The following is a 22,563-nucleotide window of genomic DNA, read 5'->3' as shown; positions in this document are numbered from 1 at the left end:
AGTCGACCCTCGAAAGTGGACCTAAAGCCTCTTATACGGGTTCTGAATATGGTTTGGTGGGTCATAAGTAGATTTAGGTCCAACATATTGTCCTTTTTTTGTCTGACTCTTATCTCCATGGTGTATTATAATTTCAACAAAAAGTTGTGTGTAATTTTGTCATCACATAAGATATTTACACTTCCTCATTTTATTAAACTAATTGTAAGTTAATTTATAATATTATTTTAAAGTATTGAAATATAGAATAAATTAAATCTTTTTTTATATATATATTTCTTTCATTGAACCCTCAGCACAAAGATATACTGACTTTATTTGACGTGGAAAATTCTTTAATTAGATATAGTATAATACGATTTATATTTGTGAATAATTTACATGTATTTTCGGAAATATAGGTCAAAGGTTTTCTTTTTTTTTTTTTCCAAAATGATTTCAAAATATGAGTTTTGTCTCTTAAAAACTATTCTACTGAATTCTGGTGATGATTTTAAATTTAACAGAATTATTAATATAAACGAATGAAGCGCACTATTGAAATATATAATATCATTACTAAAAACATTAAAATTATTTGTGCTTATATTTTTTACAGACCTTTTTTTATAAAATAAATTAATACGTCAAACTTATATAATACATGAAATGTATTATATATGCTTTTACTGAGTCTAAATAATGGCTACAAATATTATTTCTTTTTTACAGAATTCATTCCAGTGTTTATAAACTTAAGTATGTAAATCAGTTTTAAGCGGGACTGTAAACTATTGAAAACAATTTTTTGTTTTCCTTATTTTTCAAAATTTACTAAATTGAATAACTTTCCTGATTCCTGGGAATAGGTTTCTCTTTATGATAGAGATTATTGCCTCTCTTCAGCGATCATCTTTGTGTATAGCATCCTCTTGTTTAGCTTCCGCTTCGTATGAAACTGTACGAAACGCCAAGATCACCTCTGCGCTCCAACGATTTTGACACCGACTTCAGAACCCCATGGTATATACCAGACGGGAACTTTTTCGCTAAAATCGCTCTCACTGAAGTGCCACTTTATGCTATCGATTCCTCTAAAACGGCTCTAAATATTTCAACTAAACTTGGTTCACCAATGTGCTATGAAGTGCTCTTAAGTACCAGATAGGTCTTATCTTATCCTCATTGGAATAGTCTAACACTGATTAAGTGACTAATTTTCGGAAAATCTTCTCCTGAAGTACCTTTGTTTATTTTTTTTTTAAATTATCATTTCTTAATCTTAGCAATAATAATCAATCTATACATACAAAATATTAAAGATTTTTTTTTAATATCTAAAGGAGAAGAAAGGAAAAATAGATGCATCCTATTTGAATGGGAAAACCCAAGACCGCCCTTTCTCAGGAAATCAGTTGCATGACGGCTTGGTTATATTTTGCTAAGCTAAGCTATTATATCCTTTAAAACATAAAATTTAAGTTTGTTATTACCACCTCCAGACACCTTTATACGAATTTTTATTGCAACAGAAAAATATACATTTTTTATCATAATTTTCGCCTTTTCTGGTTTTTAGATTATTTTTTCTCTAAAACCACAAAAATAGCGTTAACTTCAACAAAATACCAGTAATCTTTACAAAATAGTTGGAGACGCTCGTAGGTTAGTAAGTGAAAGTTGTATAATGCACACATCGCACCAGATTTTTAATAAAGCAGATATATTGAGATTATTTAAAAAAATATTAAACATGTTTTAATAACAATAAACCCTAATATTTCTTTTCTAATTTAAAAATCTCTTTTTTTATTTATCCCTTTTATATATCTGGAATAATATCAGCTTTTTTTTTGTTACCCGAATTTAACTTAAATTAATTAGTCATTCCAAATGACAACATAACTAAAAAATAATATTAATAAAACACATAGACGCTACCATAATTGCTTGTTGGCTGTTGAGTTACCTCTTACATAAAAGGATCTTTGTTTTTTTACTATATAGCAAGAATTGTTGTTTTTTTTTTTAAACACCTATTTATTTTATTCGATGAATATTTTATTTTATTTGGAAAATAATAATCATACATTTAAATTTTTCACAGCTAAACGTGTACAAATATAAAAAAAAAAATGTATTTATTCAATAAATATAATATTAAGATATTGATGTTCTGCCCAATCGCGGATTGGCAAATTTCGTTTGTTTCTGTTTGTAAATCCTTCCTCCTTGATAAAAAAAATCAGTATTTTTAAAATTATCGATAAAAAAACAAACAAAAAAGTAGTTAATTGATATTGTTCTCGATTGCCTTAACGGAAACTGGGACATCAGTCCTTGTACAATTTATTCTCAGTAAGTGTGGTGTCAGGATCGGAAGGTCGTTGGAAAATTAATTCTCAAGGTTGTATCATTAGAATAGTTTTATATTATGAAACAAAAGGGAAATAAAGTTTATTAGTCAACAACGAAACGCCTGAACTAAGTCCCGTAGAATTAGATCATTAACTATTAAAAAAAAATTTAATAATTCATCAAAATGGCATAAATTAACCACAAAAGTCTATTTTATATATACATTTAATCACGGTTGATAAGTGATCGGAATTGATTATACTAAATAATAAGAAATATAGGAAGCGCAGTAGCCAAGGGGTAAAGCTCGTGGCTACTAACTCCAGGGACAAGGACCCGAGTTCCAATCCGGCTGGCGCCCACCCAGCCTCATAAATTGGGTAAAAATCTGGCGGTCGAGCGTGATTCTGACCAAATCACCTCCTTGCACAACCGTTGGTTTAGCAACAGTACTTCTTTACAAAGTACTAAACCCTTCATGGGTTGTAGCGGTACAGATTTTAATAAGAAATATAAAAGTCTGATTAAAATTATGTATCTTTCATAGATGTGTGTAAATTTTAGAACTATTGTTTAATCAATAAATAAATCGTTTCATAGGTAAACTTTATATCATTAGTATTACTATACTTTCCAGTTTTTTTAGAAAGGTAGTTACCCGTTGAGGAAATTAATTAACGAACTCTGATGCTTTAAACTAAACTTAAAACAACTTTAAATTTGTAAGATATAATATAGTATTTTTACTTATAGCAATTGTTAAATTAGTCGAAATCAGATTTTTTTAAATTATGTTAAATGAGTGGAAATTGATTATACTAAATTTCTATTAAATATTTTTTCATCGGTTATAGTGTTATACAACTTTTTTTTATTTCAAGGAGAGAATTAATTTAATAAAAAAAAAAAACTAAAAACAATTACAACACATTGTGAAATGGAGTTAAATCATGCTGAGTTTTATTTATGTATTGTTAAAATTGACTTATGTGTTAATATAGTTTTTTTTTTTTAATTTGTTAAATGTGAATTACATATTATTGCTGGTTAAAGAAAAGTTGATATAGGTCGACACGTCCATTGTAACAATAATTTTAAGGTGTGAAAATGAGTTGAATTATTTCCTATAATAATATTGTTGATTAAACTAAATAATAGCTAATATAACAGTTCGATCTAAATTGTTTACAATCGTATATTGTGAACAAATGTCTTTTCTCAATTAAACTTTTAAGAAGTGCAGTTATTTTTCACTGTATTGTTTTTTATTAATCCGTGTTAATTAGACATTACACATTATTTCTGATTGAATGTAAATTTTTTTTACTTATTATTCGCATTAAAACATTAATGTTTTATTGCATTTGAAACATTTACGGTGGGTACACTTGACCCTTTAATGAGCTGTTAGCGAAGAAATAATGGTTCTTGGTCTAGGGTCATCTATTCTTCTAATGCCTGGGTTAATAAACGTTTAAATTAAACCAGAAGCCTTGAGCAAAAGTTTAAAACCTCTTATTCATTTATCAATTATATATTCTAAGAATATTTTAATTGCGCATTATGTTTACGGATACAATAAATCTATTGATGTGATATGTTTGAAATAGTACTTAACGTGAAAAATTTGGAATTATGTTTCACAAACCATTGCTATGCTTTTTAATTAAATTTTTTAGTTGAACCACTCTGTAAAGGTTGAATAAACTGTCATTTCTGTCCTTGCTAATCTGTAATGAAGATGTGTACCACATAAACAACTTATTGTTTATTTTGTTTGTTTATATACTCAATTGATCTGAACTAAAAAGTTTTTTTTCGGACATCTGACCTTTTGAAAATAATTATTAATGAAGATAACTTGAAAATTAAATCATAACCCGAAGTATATTTTTCATGAGGATGAGATTTCATTTAGTTTTAATTACTATATAATTAAATTAATCCCATAGTAAAATTAACCATTATCATTCACTTTTATTATTGTGATAATTTTGTTTCTCAGGATTATAAAAGCTTTGAAGGTCCAATACTTTTGGGAATAATATTTTTTTAAAAACACGTATTTTTTATTTTTACTTTTTCAAATGGCTGTATGGGACAAAATGACGTGGTACATTGAACATTTCAATTTAAGAACATTTTGGAACTCACAAATTAAATGATAATTTCATACTATGATTTACCTAATTATAGTGCGATAGTTTATTTATTTTTTTGTAAGTCCAGAATGATTTTTTGCATTGTAACAATATGGAGAAAATTGTAAAAATGAATAGTGAAAATTTTAGAAGAAAAAACGTTATACACTAGCACAGTAAAAGCTTACTGTTTATACTCATAAACCTTAAAACTTTTTTTTTTCACGTTCAAGATTTGCAAAAAAATTGTTGAAAAACAAAATATAGTAACTTTATAGCGCTTAAAAAGGCCGAAAATGTGAGCTTAGGAATGTAGAAATTACTCAACAACTTTCAATAACACAAAAACCGAGAAACGTCATTTCTGGACATTTATCTGGGCATTGGATATACCTTGAGTAGGAACTTGTTTGAATTTTACTTTGTGTTGGACCTACCTGATAAAATATAATATACATAATACTAATATTATGTATAATACTAATATCTTCCACGGAATGATAAAAACAAATGTTTCTAAAACAATACCCATTTTTATCAAAAGGTTGTTCCATAACCTTATCACCATGAAATTTGTCTCTATCTAATACCTCAAAAACGCTTTTCTGAGCAATTCTAGCATTGTCTAGTTATTGAGCCCAAGCGGACTGGAAGTGTTACGTAGTGGTGGAATTCGTAATTATCACATCGAATAAGTTCATATATGATTTATAGTTAAAATTGATATTTTTTAGCTATTATATATGTACGATAAACCGATGAATTTACGACTGTCACAAAACTAGTTTGAAATCCATGAGCCTTAATGTCTTCCTTCCTTTTATTCTTAATGGATTGGTAGATTTTTTAAAATTGCATATCAGTATTTAATATATAATTGGTCTAGAAAATTATATAAAGTTCAAAATGTATTAGCCAGTCACCCTTTACCGAACTCCTCTATAACTTCACTCAGTTAACTTTCCAACTGGCGGATGAGAATAAAGATCAGGCCAGAACTGCCGCTTGAAACTTCCCAATTGAATCTGAACTTTGGGATATTCGGCTTTTATCCAAACAAGAGTTTTAGAGCCCCGGTTTCGATTGTCAATAACCCCATTGTTATTGAAGCGCTTCTCTTATTGTCTGTTTGCTGTTTTTTGTTCTTGGTGCGGTGGTAGGCTACATCCAAGACAATAAATAATCCTAGCTCAAAAGGATCTTTTATCTCCCGACTAGCCTTTTCAAATCTACATTTCTTTTATCCTACTCTTCATGATAAAGCTTTATTTCTGTGAAAAGTTTAATATTCTCAATATCTGTTACTTGTGAAACTGATATGTTTATTTCATGTATGCTTATATGTTCGGGGTGTCTTTGATTTCCTTTCTAGTTTCTAAACCATTATTGTTGTTAAGGCGAGTAGGGGTTCAAAATGAACCCTTACTAGTCCAACTGTGTAAGGTGATGAAAAAAAGAAATTATCTTGTCGAATATTGTTACCGCTTTATTTTGACATAAGGACATAAAAAAGTAATGTAAAACATAATATTAAAGCATATAGATTTCAAGATAAAGAAAAAAAAATTAACTTCTGATAATACAAATAAAATTAATTTTACTAATTAAAAAACACAACAAAATGTGGGTTTTGTCTATGCGACTTAAAAAAAAAAAATAGTCTATGTTTCACCCTGGGTGATGGGGCCCATCGTGGAGAGATGTCTTCTTGGAAAAGATGAGCCGCCCGCCGTGGAAAGTATCAGGGTTAGCCAACCTGCTGGAAACTACAGACCAGGTAGAGAGATAAGGGGCAACTGACCCGGCCTAAGCTTACGTAAAACTGGTATTATTAATGCTTCTGTAGCCAAAACAAAACATAATACGCAATCCTTACAACCATAACAGATAAATAAATAAAGCATATGTTGGCCGCAACAATTGTTTTTAAATGAATTCAAGTTCTGGCTGAGCTATTCATTACTGATGGAAAATCTCTTGATGTTTTTAATAGCATGTTTACATATTTTTAACTTTATGAACATATTGTTTAGATTACTGGAATTATTAATTGAATAAGATCATAGTATAATGAAAAGCAATCCTTCCCGGTCGGAACCGCCCCACTAAGATCACCAGGGAGGGACGGTCCTATATCACTATTGAAATATTTGCTTTAAACGGGAAGAGGAGACTTTAAGATAGTTAAATCGAGCAATATTCGAAAAGGCTCTGAAATTACAAAAAGGGGAAATATGTAGTTAGAATATTCAAATTCATACCCCCTCTATGACCTCTATTTCTAACTTGAGAAGGCTATGGATGTAGAATAACCGATTTCAACGAAAAGTTTTTTTGTGATTATACGTTGAAAAATATTAGCCTCATGTCTAGGGGGTTCTTTTCAGATAGGAACCAAGGAAATATTTTTTACATAGTTTTAGCAATTTGTCATATTACCGTTTTCCGCCTTTGCTTTGTATGGATTCAAAGATTAATACGAGGGCAGATTACGGAAAAGTCTTTTGTTATGTAAATGTCGAATACAAAAATATTTGTAACTAAAAAATAATTTAATTATGTATAAACCTAATTTTAATTTACATATGTAAATAAAATTTGAGGAAAATAAAATAAAACGTTCTCTTAGAAAACAAAAGATGAAATTTATATTTAAAAAAAATTCTAAACAGTAATTTTCAAACATTATTCAAGAAACGCGTTTATTTAGCATTATACTGACTTATTTTAATCAAATAAGTTCGTATATCCCAACCGGTGTAATTTTTATCCTGAATTTGGACGAAAAATTTCTAAACCGGGCTGGAAAAATATTTTTTTATATGAAAATTAGTAATTAATGGTTTTATGTTAAAAAACGAATCTCATTATACGTTGACATATATGTTATCATAATGATTTGTAAAAGCAACGCTAACCAGCCAACTTTATTAAATAAAAATCAAGACAAAAACCACAGAAGTGAACTGCCCATCGCTAGCACTTCAATTACATTTTAACATTAGGAGGTTACGAGGCCATTTTGTTTTCATGCGGCTCGGATTGTCAGCAATAGAAGAGCAGGTTAGAAATTAGTGGATTGGGGTGGTTAAGGAATTTAGAATGGGAGGATTAATATCTTGTTCGGACTAGGTCTTTATGAATAATTTTATTTGTGACAAATTAGGAGCATTGAAGGATAAGGATTGGTTGCTAGAGGAATTTGAAGGTTTAGTTGAGCCCCAAAGCTCAACTCTATAAGTCCAGATAGGTTTTATTTTGGTCATGTAGTTGATTCTATTATGATTAATAGGAATTTTAGACCGTTTGTCTAGTAAGTGTTATAATGGTCAGAATCGACGAGCAGTTTCTTGTCTTTTTAATAAGGTACTCTTAAATATCAAGTTACTGAACACAATTAAAAATTATATACATCATACTAATTTCAATCAAAAAGCAATATCTGAAAACCTAATTAAAACACTCATCGGGGTAATCATAATTATAATTTCCAGGTTTATGCTTTTAGCAGACGTAATAATTAATTAAGCTTTAGTAAATTAATTTTTAGGAATTTAATTAAATTTAACATGATTATCTTATCTTTGGTGGATTAAATTTTGTCTACTTTGTTACATTGAAATTAACTTCATCAGTCCATGTACAATTAACTGGTAAATAATGAGGTGTTTCAGTTACCGAATTTTCGTACTAAAGCCCTTTGTGAACTACGTTTAGTAATTACACTTGACAATCAGTTAGATTTCTCTGTTAACATAGATCGGGTTTACTGTGGTTGCCGCAGTTTAATTAAGGCACATTTGGTAATTGGACGTCGCAGGATAATGGCATTGGGGGAGTTTGAGATGGTCTAATCATTTATAGGATCGGTACTCCTGTTACTGGGAGGATGGATTAGTGGATTGCTTTCATTAGGGGTGTGATAGTATCGCTTTGAATTGTCTCTATCCAAGTTTAAGGCCGAACATTATTAATTATATCAACAGCATCGTTACTATTAATGGGTACTTAAATATATATGGCTTGCAACAACCATGTCGACTTTTAGAGTAAAATAAATATCTGTTTATATGAAAAATCAATTTTATTGTTGTATTCCTTGATACAAGACTCAGCAACAGTAGTCCATGGTACTTTGCGATCCATAAGATTGCGAATTTGGCCACTTGAAGTTCGATAGATCCACGGATATCTAGAAAAATTATCTACCAGTAAATACATGCATTCCTTTGTAGATTTATTCGCGGCAAAACCACCAAATTGTGTCGATGGACAAGATATTATTAGGGCCGCCCATAGCTATAGCTCAGTGGTTAAGACAGTCTTACCAATTTGATGTCTATTGGCGGTTCCGGTTCGAATCCGGCCTGGGACGTTGACTTTTTTCATTGAGTGGCGGTCCCACAAAATGAAGAACTTTGAACTTATAGGACTCCAATGGGAGTCTTGGCGAAAAAAAAAAAAAAAAAAAAAAGATATAAGGGTACTCTGCTGGGTCAACTTAAAAAGTAATCCGATTGCTCTTCCAGTTTAATTTGTAATTATTAAGAAAAGTATACAATTTGACAATTGATAAAATAATAGTTTATAATGAATCAAAGATTACTGAGCTACAACAGAATTACTAAGTAAAATACATCAAAGTATAAACACTATTCTACTTACCTAAAACAATAGAATCGAATAAAAGTCCCTTTCTACAGTTTTAAAGTATACAACAGTGGACTATTACAATTAATTTATAGGAAATTACAAAGTTATAATTATAAACCAAAAGTTAATCATTTGAAAACAACAAACAAACATTGCTTATAACCTTCTTATGATAGTTCAACTCTCGCCCGCTAGGAGTACCAGCACAGTTATTTAAATTATGAATATAATTTTCATATTTATGTATTCTTCCAATTTAATATGTTTCTTCTTGAATAAATATAAACGATCCGTGTTACACCAAAATGTTTGCCTCAACGTACCTATGAGTATTAATTAATATCATTTTTTCGGACTTGTTTTTAAAAATGTGTTATAAAATATCTTATTATTTTTTTATATTATATTCAAGAGTTTTGAAGTTGGTTATTGCTTTGAAAAAATCAGAGGTGAACTCATGGGATTTTCTCCTTCTAGGAAAATCCTATTGGAACGAAAATCACATCAAAGAGAAAAGGCAATACATCTCTCAGAGATATTGTGTAGCAGAAGGTATTCGCTATTTTCTTTTCATATAGGGGAGGACGTATTGCGTCAGTATATGGTATTTTTCTTATCTGGAAAATCTTTGCAAGGTACACATAGTTAGAAGAATTTATATGTTATTGTAAAACACTGTTTATAATTTTTATCTTAGGATTTGTACTTTTTATACTATTTGATAAAATAAATTCGCAAAATGTTAATTTATAGTTATTCAGACAATAATTTTAATTTATGAAAAAATATATCTCCGGAACCATAAGACGTACAGATGTCTGCCAGCACTCAGATTAAAGCTAGTTAAATGTTCTATAATGTGTAGTTTATCTTCCTAGGAGTAGTATTTTTTATGATATTTAAAAAAAAAAAATATCTGAACAACTAGAAATTAATATTTTGTGAATTTATTTTGGAAAATATCATAAAAACTACTACTCCTACACATAAACGTCATAAACACTTTTAGAGTGCATTAACCGGGTTTAATTTGAGTGCTAATAGACATCTGTATGTTGTAATAGTTTTTGAGATATAGATTTCTCAAAATGAATTCACGAACTACTGAACGTAAATATGTCAATTAGCGTTCAAATTTGAGAAAATTTACTCTACTTTAATAATGTCCTATTAGGTTTTCTATTGCTGTTGGTAATTTTAAAAATATAAAGCTAGGAATGAAAAAAAAAATTTTTTAATGTTTTAAATAAGCCCCCATTTTTTATTTCCCCTACCCATACTTGGCAGACTCATTATTTTTGACTAGTAATTGTACATAGTTTTAATTGTAGTAATCAAAAATTGAGGTGATATAACTGCCTTTTTCACCTCTTGGGCTCTTCTAGTTAACTTCTAAGACCACTCAACCCTGGAATATCAAGTCAAACTAACAGATACAATGACACACACCGGGTGCTTCAATATTGAGGCTTACTTAACCTGTGATTAACATCCTTTATATACCACTACAGTTATATTTTGGAATTAAAATAAAATATTTCTTACACTGATTTTTGCGCCTTCAATTGTTAAAAAAATATTATTCTCTAATATTTTGCATCTATTATCTTTGCAACTCGTTTTAACGTTGATAGTATATAACATGTTTCATTATTTAATTCTTAAATTAATTAATAAATTTTAATAAATTCTTCTGATTTAATGATTTTATTTATTCATTTTTTTATGGCTCAAGTCCTTCACTGAGGACCTATACAGCCCCAGAGAGGGAATATCATAATATTCATTTCACGGGACCGCCGTAAAATAAATTTTGACCGACCCAGGTAGAGATTCGAACAACCTTCTAAACTAAGCCCTCTAGGATTTTATTTGCAATTCTTGAATCTTAAAATAATCTTATGGTATGATTTATACCTATGGATGTGTATGTATTAATAAAAGGAACAAAACAAGAAAAAGTAAAAAAAAAAAATATTCTATTGCCTTTTTTTATATAAATAAAAACTAATGGAAATAAAACATCATTTTCTCGAAAAACAAAAGAAGAAATTTACATTTAAAAAAAGTTCTAAACAATAGAATCTTATTCAAATATTATTCAGGTAATGTTGTTTAGCATTATGTTGATTTATTTTTAAAAAAATTAAAATAATATTTAATCTTAGTATTTTTTTAGTTACTGATCAGAACATAAAATAAAAAAGTTTAATTTATGCATGATTCCATGAGCCGTCAGCTCTTTTAAAGAGATTAAAAAGTTTATTCTGGACTAGGGTTGAAATTCACCATGAATATGGATGCCCTCTTTCTCCCTTTGATACCGGTATTAATGAGGATTCCTTTAAATTTGCATAGTTATAGATTTAAAACTTTTTTGTCGTGTTAGAAAAAAAAAACAATAAGCGGAAATCCCTACTTGATTGCTGTTGTTGCTTTAGTATTAGCTTTGAACTCTAATCTTAAAATAATTATGAACTGATTTTTTATCTATATAAAAATTAACTGGGGTGAGGTTCCAGATACCCTGATTAATTTGGCCGTCTTAATTTTGTTTGACAATTACTAGAGTGAATCATAACTGCGTCTTGGTTACTGGGGTATGTTTTTATTATAATTAGATGAACTAAATAATTCTTTATTGGCTCTACACCGGGAAAGTTCAAAATAAAAACCATCACGGGCGGCGACAATTTGAAAATATTTTGGGGGAGTGGCCGAGAGTTAAATATTATCGCCATAATAAAGGTTTTTCATAGTAGAAATACTAAACTGAAATTTTGCGTGATTAATTGAATTATTAAGTTTAGCAAAAATGCCAAAAATAGGTTTTGAGTATTTTGAGGGGAAAGAAGTGTTTGTAAAAAAAACTACAGTCATCTTTGATGAAATTCGGACATTTCAGACTGGATTTTGGAAAAAAAAAGTGTGCATTACTAATTTTGAAATTATTTCTACGAACAACAAGAAATCACCATTTTGTAACTTGTTATTGACAAATATTGCTTGTCGACGAGCATTATGCACTACTTTAAAGTTAATTTAACAACAAACTTCAATTAAAACTGTAATAGACGTTTACTATATTGAATAGTGTATCCGAGAAATGAGACTTTTCTAACGATGACTCATTTTCGACGAATGCAAGATATAAAAATCGTATGCAAATATTTGTATATACTAATCTGGAGTGATAAAAATATTATATATATACTAGTAATATTTCACATACTGGATGTTCATTTGTTAATAATTAAATCGTAATTAACAATTAATTAAGTTGTTTTCAGTTAATAATTAAGGCATATTGTCAATAAAAGACATAGTTAATAAGATGAGTTCGTTAGAGAACAAAATATTGTGTTAACAAAACACATTAATATAATAAAAAATATTACATTAGTATTGATTCTAAACGCTGCAAATAAAATAAAAAATATTCAGTTCGACGGTGAACAATTTCATTAGTTTTGTCGCTTTGATGTACCAAATTGGTCTATAGAAATATCTTTTTCCTCTTCATTTTTAATATCAATCCTAAATTAGTTCAAAGTTTTTGCAAAAAAACAAAATTTTTCACTTTAACTAAGTAATAACTATTTAACTAAATTATTTAGCCGAACCTTTTTTAATTTTGGTACTGAGCATAATGAGTCGATGGGTTAGTTTCCGAACAGTGATTTTTGAAAATAAATTAATGATTTAGTGCTGGTTGGGATGATTGAAGAGCCGCCAATCTGGAAGCTTCTTCCTCCGATCTCTCCTGTCATTTGCAGACTAATGAGCGGGGCTTCGTGACTCAATCCTTTCACTGGCATTGTTTCCTTTTTTTTTTAATTGATTTTCTATAATATATCGTGTTTAAATATTTTGACCGTAGGAAATGGCGTACCCAGGATCAAATCTAAGTAAAGGGAGGGGTTAAGTCATAGTCGTTCAAGTTGCGACATTTCAGCACGGAATATGCGAATGAAACCAAGATTTCAAGAAAATTATAAATAATCATAGCAGTGCTTTATTATAATTCATTTCTGGCATACGGAGGTTATCTCCAGGGATGTGCAAAAATTAGCAATAGCTAAAATTGCTATTCCTTATTCATGAATGAACCATTGATAAATAAATATCGTATCCATGGCAATTTTAGCCATTAGTTTCATAGTTGTCCAACTCTGGTTATCTCTAAATAACCTCCCCTAGATGTCAGGAATGACTAGGAAGGGGGTCACTAAAAAAATAAAAGCTCTGCTTTGCTAGTTATTACCATTATATGCTTGAAACACAAAAAAAAAATTGTATTAATGTCGCCGATTCGGCCAATTCTTCCATGATAAACTTTCTAACCATCCAAAACCACTTGTTTAAACATTTTTATTAAATTAATATTTTTTATTTTACTTCTGGGGGAGGGAGAGGGGGGACTACCCTCTTCTGCGCCTCGCTGGTTACTCGTATGGTCATAGGCTCATTTAATTTTTTCTTACAATTTCTGTTTTAATTTCTAATTTAATTGACTTTCAGTTATCTTCTATAGGTTTTTAACTGCAGAGTGATAAGAAATCATGAATTTTGAAATAAAGGATTTTTATTTATCTTAATCCGTTCTAGTTTTCTTGTATTTCCTATATTTATTTATTTTTTGATATTTTACTTCTTCTTTTTTAAAAGAAAATTATTATGTTCAAATAGTTTGTCTTGATCATTGATATTATTGGATTAAATGTTCTTTCTCTTAGAACTATTCATTAACTCTAGCTGCCATATTCTGTCAATTTTGAATAATTCGTTAGAATGGAATGCTATCAAAAATAGGATTAAAAAAACTTCCTTCTGTAAAATATTAAAGACAGTTTTTTAATTTTTTTTCTAAGAATGAAAACCAATTTTTTTTCTACGAAGTTAGTAATTGTAGATTCATTTATTATATTATTAATTACACGTATGTATTTAGTTAATAAGATAAATATCTGTGGGAGTGGGTTGCTCATTGGTAAGGCAATGGACTACTAATTCCAAGGACCCAAGTTGGAATCCGGCTGGGAAGATAATCATTACCTGTATCACTGTAACCGTTGAGTCAGCCCTGTGAGTTTCGGGTCCACGCAACCTCAAATCTGTAAAAATCTGGTGGTCGAGCGTGATTCTGACCTCATTGCACAACCGTTGGTCTAGTAACAGTACTTCCTTTTAAAGTACTGCCCACCTGACCCTTCATGGGTTGTAGTGATACAGGTTTAATTTTTTTTTTTTAAGATAAATATCTAACTGTTTATTAATGATATTGTATAAAAATATTCCTCAACCTTTTGCCCCCTGGTATAGTTTGTGTTTGTAATTAACTCCTGATCTGTGGACCAGATCCCGTCACCATGCAACTATCACGAATGATTCTAAAAAAGCAAATATTTCCAAAAAATGTGGATGCACTTTACACTAAAATGACTTCCAAAGATAGTGAACTCACTTATTTGACTCTTATTACATTTTCAATCCCTATCAATCAAGAATTGGCCCAATTCCGTCGTAATATTTTAAATGTTGTGAATTTATTTTATATTAATTATAATATCATTTCATAGCTATACTTGCAGGAGTGGCATTGCGAATGGGGCCCTTACCTTTGTTTGTACCTTCCTGCAGGTTTGCCCACCATAGGGCTATTCAGATGGTTTACCAAAGGTCTGGACTCTACAGTCCCTTTAAGTGTGACCGGACCTTATTAATTATCCATCCTGTAGCCCAGTTGCAGCAAACATCTGTATTTTCCGTACCCCATTGCTTTCTCTACTTCATTTTCAAAACAGTATCGGGTCTAGGGATGTGAAATTCCCCGGAAGGATGGGTATAAAAGTCAAATTTCCCTTCCCAAAATAATCTTTGAGAAAAATTGCGGAGTTTAAAATATACTATAATATAATATAGTAACTGTGAAAATGTTTTGTAAATTTGTAAAAATATTCAAAATGTACACAATTAGGTATGTACTTGTCAATTATAATTACATATCTATAAATGTCAAGATAGTTTTAAATGTATTCATAGGACTACATCTCGATAAACGACTGACATGGAATCTTCATACAAGACTAAAAAGACAAGAAACTGTTCGTAGATTCCGACTATTGCAACATTTACTAGACAAACGGTCTAAATTGCCAATCCATTACAAAAGATTGATCTACATGACTATTATAAGGCCTATCTAGGACATACGGAGTTGAGCTTTGGAGGTCCACTAAACCATCAAATTCCTCCAGAATCCAATCCTTACAGTCCAAAATCCTTCGTAAAATGCTCCTTACTTTGTCACAAATCAAGTCTTCCATCAGAACCTCAATGTTCCATATGTTGCCGATTTGGCCAGAACCAGATCCCGTTCCTTCCATAATAAACTTCTCAACCACCCAAATCCACTTGTTTCTAACCTGGCTTCTCCTTCATTAGCTAATAATCCTCCTAGGCGTCTGAAAAGAATATGGCCTCGAGATCTTCTCCTCTAGAAATGTTATTGGAGTTCTATCAGTGGGTAGATTCTCCACATGTTTTTATCATGTCACTATGTCACCTACAGCAAATTTACTTGTATATATGTGTATACAGTTGTAAATATCAATAAATAAATTATTAAAAAAAATGTATTCAAACTGTATCGTTGTTCATTATGTTATTGATTCCACCTGAATGAGGATAAGAGAACAGAATAATTTAATTCTACATACCATCATTTCTAATTACCCTCATAAATATACCCTGCAAAATAAAAAATTGCTGGCAGCTCAAAGAAAAAATACCAAAAATATTTATATGTCCTATCTAGGGTATCCCAAAATTCTGTTCGCCCAAAAAAGTAACTCTGGATAAAAAAAAGAGGGGTAGCTTTTTTTTTTTTTTATACAAACACCGTTCATCGAGTTTATCTTGTTTATCACTCAGTAAGTTAGTCGCTTATGTAAAAATTTTCTAATATATCCTCAATGTGAAAATAGCTATATCTTGTTTATTATATAATATTTTTGGCAATTCAACGTGACTTTATGAGTACTTAGTGCTCAACCAAACATCCGGGCAATCCCGGACGGCATCAACAGATTAACTGTTAGTCCAAGGACAAGACTGCGGCGTACGTTGGTGTGGATAATATAGAGCACAACGTCGATGCCGTGTTTACTTTATGTTAATCTATCGCGTATTAATCAATCTTCATTTGTCACAAGTGTGATCTTTAACCTTCCACTAAGGTTCAAAGCCCCAATTCATTGTTGATTATATAGTTAACTCGTTTAGTTATGTCCAAGTCCTATTGTGAAGCTGATAGTAATGAGAGCTGTCGAAGCCACTATCATCGTTTAAACTCATCTTTGATGTGCTATTAGGATTTACGTGATAGTTGTTAGTACTATCAACGATCTGAGCAATCAATTGTCACATGTAGACTAATCAAATAGCTGGCATTTTTAATCTACAAGTGGATTAAAATTGTATGCCTTTACAATTAATAATCACACCTTATAACCTTACAACACCAAACCTTTGTATTGCTTTTAAACTTGTCTCTTTTCCTGTTATTAATTGTATTGTATTTAATCGTTAATTTTTATCATTAATTCACCCAGTTAAACTATCAGCGAGGTTAGGTTCATTATTAGCGTGGAGACAAGCACTGTTAAACTTTATCACCGTCAAGATATACTTCCACGACAGATATCCGTCGGCTGGAAACCGTCCTTCAATAAAAGTGGATGACAATAATAAAATCTTCCATTTGAACTCAATAGAATGATTATATCTCCATAAAACGTTTATTAGTCCTTAAAGGTTTATTTTCAGGGGCCTGCATTAAGGCCCATTTCGTTACCTATTTCACGATAATCGTTTCATATTTTACATATACAGTATACTATAAATAATATAGTATCTGTGAGGAAATGTTATAGTGCGCTCACAACACAATAATTTCCAGCAATTTATTTATTAAACCTCTTAAATTTTATGCCTACTTCACAGAAAAAGTAGCGTAGAATGAAGAAAAACTATTCAAACATTTTAGTTTATTTCTGCGTTTCTTATTAGTTTCCTTATATCGAGTCCATACCATTTCGTGTAGTTTAACACAAATATTTTATTTTTTTGTTGCTTTTAAAATTCGTATTTAAGGGTTTCTTGAGTCGTGAAAGGCGAATATCAACTTCAATTTGTGTTCTCATTGATAGTTGTATGGATAAATATTTCATTGATATATGCCATAATAAATTCACAAAATGTTGATTTTTCGGTTTTTGGAAATAAGAAATTTTATTCAAGAAAAACTGCATCACAGGAAATATTAGACGTGTAGATTTCTATTAGTATTCAAATTGATGCTAATAAACTGTTCCATAAAGTAGTTGATAATGATTATCATCGCAGAAGTATCAGGTTTCATAATATTTATCATAATAAATTTATAAATTGTTTATTTTGAAAAAAAAAATTGTTTATTTAATAAACTCATGAATTATAAGACGTACATCTGTACAATGCTCAAATTCAAGTACGAGGAATTGGCCATAGTTAGTTCATTATAATTGTCTTCGTAGAAGTATTAGTTTTTCTAATTGCCAAATATATTCAGAAATATTTGAAGAAAAATGTTGGTTTTCGACAAATTTCTGGATCACTTGAAATGCTCAGACTATCAAGACCCTGTTTCATAATAAAGTACAAACTAATACTATTAGTCTTCTCGATTTAACTTAATACAATCACACTGACTTGTACTTTAGTACTTTTTAACTCCTGTAATATCACTTATAGTCCTCCCTATTATGAAAAAATAAGTATTAGTATTATTACCACACTAGTTTCTACACTTGTATTTTGAACTAATACTATTAGCTTTCATTATGAAACAGGGCCCAGATATGCGCAACTCCTCAGAGGATCTCATCATAGAAATTAATTCATTCATAATATTTGTGATACAATGCAGCTATAGTAGCTAAATATTAACTCAAATAATTTATCATTAGCAGATTCAATTTAGGGAAAACTGATAATTCTTTCCAAATTATAGTACCGTAATGCTTATGTTATTTTTTTTTAATTACCGAAGTCAAAAAGATGTCGTTACGATTGCTTCAAAACTGTGTTGTTGTTTTTTAAACTGGTCTTCATTCGACAAAAAGTTGTTGAAATAAGAATATAATAATCATAAAAAGTTTTGAGAAAACTTATTGAAGTTTAAAACAGTATTTTAATTTTTATTTGTAATTATTTTTTATGGCGCTTTATCTATTTATCATTTCAAAAAGATCTTACTTCAGAATTCTAAAAACACAATTTCGCAATACTCGTAAAACTAGTGGTTTAATGAAAACCAAGGGTGTAAATTTACCTTTTGAAGCGTGAGGTACGGTCGTAAAAATGAAATAAAATTCCGTTTTTCAATCAAAATTCTTTAACGAAATGAACTATTACTTTAAATCGTTTCAAACTTCATTTCAGTAGTGTAACCTTTCAGGTTCATCAAGAGAAATCAAAGGATCAAGGGTTCCATTTTCCGGCGTTCCTGCCAAATATTAAGTTTACCCTTTTTTTAAGTTAAAATAAAGTCCCGTGTTCGAATCCAGCTATGGCAGATAATTATTTATTCCGTCACTATTCCAGTGAGTCAACCTGTGGGTTCAGTGAACCTTCCATGGTCCAACCTACCTCATGAAATGGGTACTTTTAATTGGGGAAAAATCTATTGGCTGAGAGTGATCATGAGCGAAGATTTGAACACCTGACCCTTCATTTAATTTTGAAATTCGAGAAAAAAGCAAATAATTCCTAACTTTCATCGAAGCGAAATTAATGAACCTGTTTGTTGGATGTATTATATATCAACTAAGGAGTATGTTTTGATTAATTATTAAAATTTGGCACCATCACTTAATTGTTTTACGAAAATTAAAGTTTTTTTTTTGTGATATTAATTATTACAGTGAGAACATAAATGTAAATATTTATTTTCGCAAGAAAGCTGTTAGTCCCCTTCTCCTCCTAGTCTCTGTTCAGCGAATCTGTCTTAATGATTTTGCATGCTTATTATCGTATACTAATATGAAAAATTATGTTATTATTAGTGTGAGTGCCTCAAAAATGCATTTGTTGAATGAAAATTAGAAAAATTTTTTGTAAGGACCTCTGTTGTACACATTTTGCCTGTCAATTGAGACAAACAGGTAAATGTTCTTTGTGGTCTTTAGTTCTCATAATATTCAAACCATTTTCAAATTTAGAAAAAAAAAGAAAAGAGCAGATTGGTGTGAACAAAAATATTTTCCTCGAACTTCACATTATGCTAAATAGGTTTAATTAAGAAAATGTTAGCCTTTTTTTTTTTTTAATTATGAAGTTCACCTCAACTTTTATGTTTTACTTTACACAATACTATTTATTACATTCCTAATTTGATCAGTAATATCACAGTCGTAAAAATACTTTTGGGGAAAGTATTTATTGGTACACATTCAGCCAAAACTAAAGGGCATTTGTGTACCAGTATGAAATAAAAATTTAAAAAACAATGGTGGCCATATAAATAATTAAAAGTACCTATCATGAGATTTGAGCGAAACATTCAAGTTGTTTGAATGTGAACACACTTCATTCATTCCTTCATTTTTATCATGAAAAAAATCACATATTAATGAAAATATATTATTTGCAAATGATTAATTTCACTCTAAGTTAAACCTATTCATAAATATACTTTAAATTTATGAATTTAAAGTTACAAATCTTTTTTAAATTAATAATTTTATTCAATGGACATTTAAAATGCTTAATTTAATTGACAATAATTACCTTGATGAAATCATAAATATTTTTTTTTTTATCATCAGAGAAAATAATATTCAAATATTAACAAGTGATTTTTTTTCAGTATATTTGTGCATTTGCTGTTAGTGCTTTGGCATCTAACTGGGACAGGCTCGGAAAACCGTTCAATCCTCTACTTGGAGAGACCTATGAGTTGGAAAGGGAAAATTATAGGTTAGTGATATTCATTTTAATTCCAGTACTTTACATAATTTATTTCAATTATTCATGAAAAATATAAATATGAGTGTGTCGTGTATAATAAATTTTTGACCTTAATTCAATTTTTTTTTTGGAAGTCTATAATCAGTTTTATTAACCCTGTGAATTGATATACAAAAAAATTTAATAATCGTTCAAAAAATAATTTTAATATTTTGCATTAAACATTTTTGAATTTTTTATTTTCTTTACTGTTTAATATATTATATTTTTAACAAGTTGAGAAGAATTTAAACTAATAGTAACTTTATTTAAACTCCTGAATAAGAAAAGATAGTAAATTTATTTGAAATTATTCTTAGCTTTGTTCAACATATGTTTTAGGGTCATTTGCGAACAAGTGAGCCACCATCCTCCTATTTCTGCATTTCATGCAGATTCTAAGAACTTTATCTTCCATGGTTCCATTCATCCTAAACTAAAGTTCTGGGGAAAGAGTGTTGAAATTCAACCCAAGGGCACAGTAACAGTAGAACTTCCCAAGTTTGTATTACTCAATTATTATAGTATAGATATATTACTTAAACGTTGATTTTAAAAATATATATATAAATTGATAACAATTAATTAGATGCAAATAATTGTTAGAACATTGTTAATTGTATAGAATTAATTGTTCAGTAGTAACCTTAATACTAACAAATTTAAAAAACTAAAACAAACATACTTACTTTTATTTATTTATTTTTTAAATCCTAGTTCATATGTTTAAAAACTCTTTTTATATATATAAAACTCATGCACGTTTCGGAGTAACCCTCTGTCTTTAGGGTTCTATTGTACAAATTTTACTGTATCATAGGTATTAGTTGTTTCCTGTGTCCATATCCGTACAATCTTATTTCATCAATTTAAAAAAAAAAATTTCTTAAAATAGAAGAGAACCACTTAAAATACTCAATTATCTTTATCGCCCTGATCATATCTGGCTTTTTATAGTGGATAGTTATTATAGTTATACTCTTTGCCTTTTTTTCATAATCTAAAGAGTATAATGTGGTATTGTCAAATTGTATTTAGTAAATGTTATTGTAGAATATTGATTTTGTACTAAAATTCATATTTAAATTTATAATTTAGTGTTTTTTTTAAATTAATCAACAGATGGGGAGAGGCATACACCTGGTCTAATGTCAACTGTTGTGTGCACAATATCATTGTGGGGAAACTGTGGATTGAGCAGTACGGAACCATGGAGATCGTCAATGTGGCTTCTGGTAATTCGGTTTTTCTCCTTATTGTTATATACATATTATAGTTTTTGTTTGCATTCAAGTAGCACAATTTCATCTCAAAAGTTTCACATAAGTATTACTTGACGACAATTAACTTTCACTTACTGCTTAAAATTGAAGCATCGGTTAATAATATTCAATCTAAAAGAGAATCGAGAATTAATACAGAACAGTTTGGAAAGTTGTTTGGTATTAATTTTATTTTTTTAAAAAATGTGAATCTGACTTAATTTTAAATATTCTTGCTTAAAATTATTATTTAATTTTATTGCATAACAGTAGAGACAAGGGGTTTTTCATGATTGAAAAACTAGTCTCTTACCCAGGGTTTAACTTTTCCCTAGAAAATCTTGTTAAAAACTATACCCAATTATGTAACTCACACTACATGATTTTTATGTACACAGCAATAAATTTAGAATACTTGATTTCTACTCTGTAGAAGGCTTCATTTTGAACTGATTAATTGATAAACATTAAGGAACTGCATTTTATAGTTTTAGGGCTTATGTTCATTTCAAAATGACGATTAGATTAAATTTTTATATTTCTTGTTAATTATACTTATTAATTTACTATATTAATTAGTTTAATTATCTCTTATTATTATTTTATTACTTTTACTTATTAAATAAAACATGACTGAAACATTAATGATTGTAATAACTTATTCTTGTCCAACAACTTTAATTATTGTTTCTTGTCATGAATACTTATAAGTCTACTAATAAACATAAGTAAAATAAAATAAAAATATTCTATCCTTATAAAGTTGTATTTTTACAGGCCACAAAGCTATATTGACATTCAAACCAGCGGGTTGGTTCTCCAAAGACTTACATAGGGTTGAAGGCTTCATAATGGATAAAAAGTAATTACATTAACTATCAGTTTTGAATTAGAAATATAAAGTTATTCTCGTTTTTAAGAATCATCTTGTAACTTTTTTTTCCATTTATTTCAGCAAAAGAAAATCTCATTTTATATATGGGAAGTGGACAGAGTTCATAAGATGCACTGACTATTCTTCTTATGAAGAGTACCTTAAAGAAAATGCTCATAAATTTAGGTATATATCAACTCTCATCTTTGTTTTTTAAAATATTTATTTCAGTTGGTTATAAAATAAA

The 22,563-nt window shown here is 29.4% G+C and overlaps 1 protein-coding gene across 3 annotated transcripts in view; it reads left to right on the top strand.

Annotated features, from left to right (window-relative positions):
• LOC112210040 (oxysterol-binding protein-related protein 1) overlaps window positions 1-22,563 on the top strand; it is a 276,142-nt gene that overhangs the window by 242,053 nt on the left and 11,526 nt on the right. For all 3 annotated transcript variants that reach the window (XM_067048631.1, XM_067048632.1, XM_067048630.1), the window contains exons 15-19: window positions 20,041-20,150; window positions 20,523-20,681; window positions 21,303-21,415; window positions 22,220-22,304; window positions 22,398-22,502. In XM_067048631.1, coding sequence (XP_066904732.1) covers window positions 20,041-20,150; window positions 20,523-20,681; window positions 21,303-21,415; window positions 22,220-22,304; window positions 22,398-22,502 — 572 coding nt within the window. The remainder of the gene's footprint in view (window positions 1-20,040; window positions 20,151-20,522; window positions 20,682-21,302; window positions 21,416-22,219; window positions 22,305-22,397; window positions 22,503-22,563) is intronic.

Source organism: Halyomorpha halys, unplaced genomic scaffold (assembly GCF_000696795.3).
Source record: "Halyomorpha halys isolate HHAL.00 unplaced genomic scaffold, Hhal_1.1 Scaffold302.1, whole genome shotgun sequence".
Lineage (NCBI taxonomy): Eukaryota > Metazoa > Arthropoda > Insecta > Hemiptera > Pentatomidae > Halyomorpha > Halyomorpha halys.
This window is presented reverse-complemented; position numbering and strand designations above follow the sequence as displayed.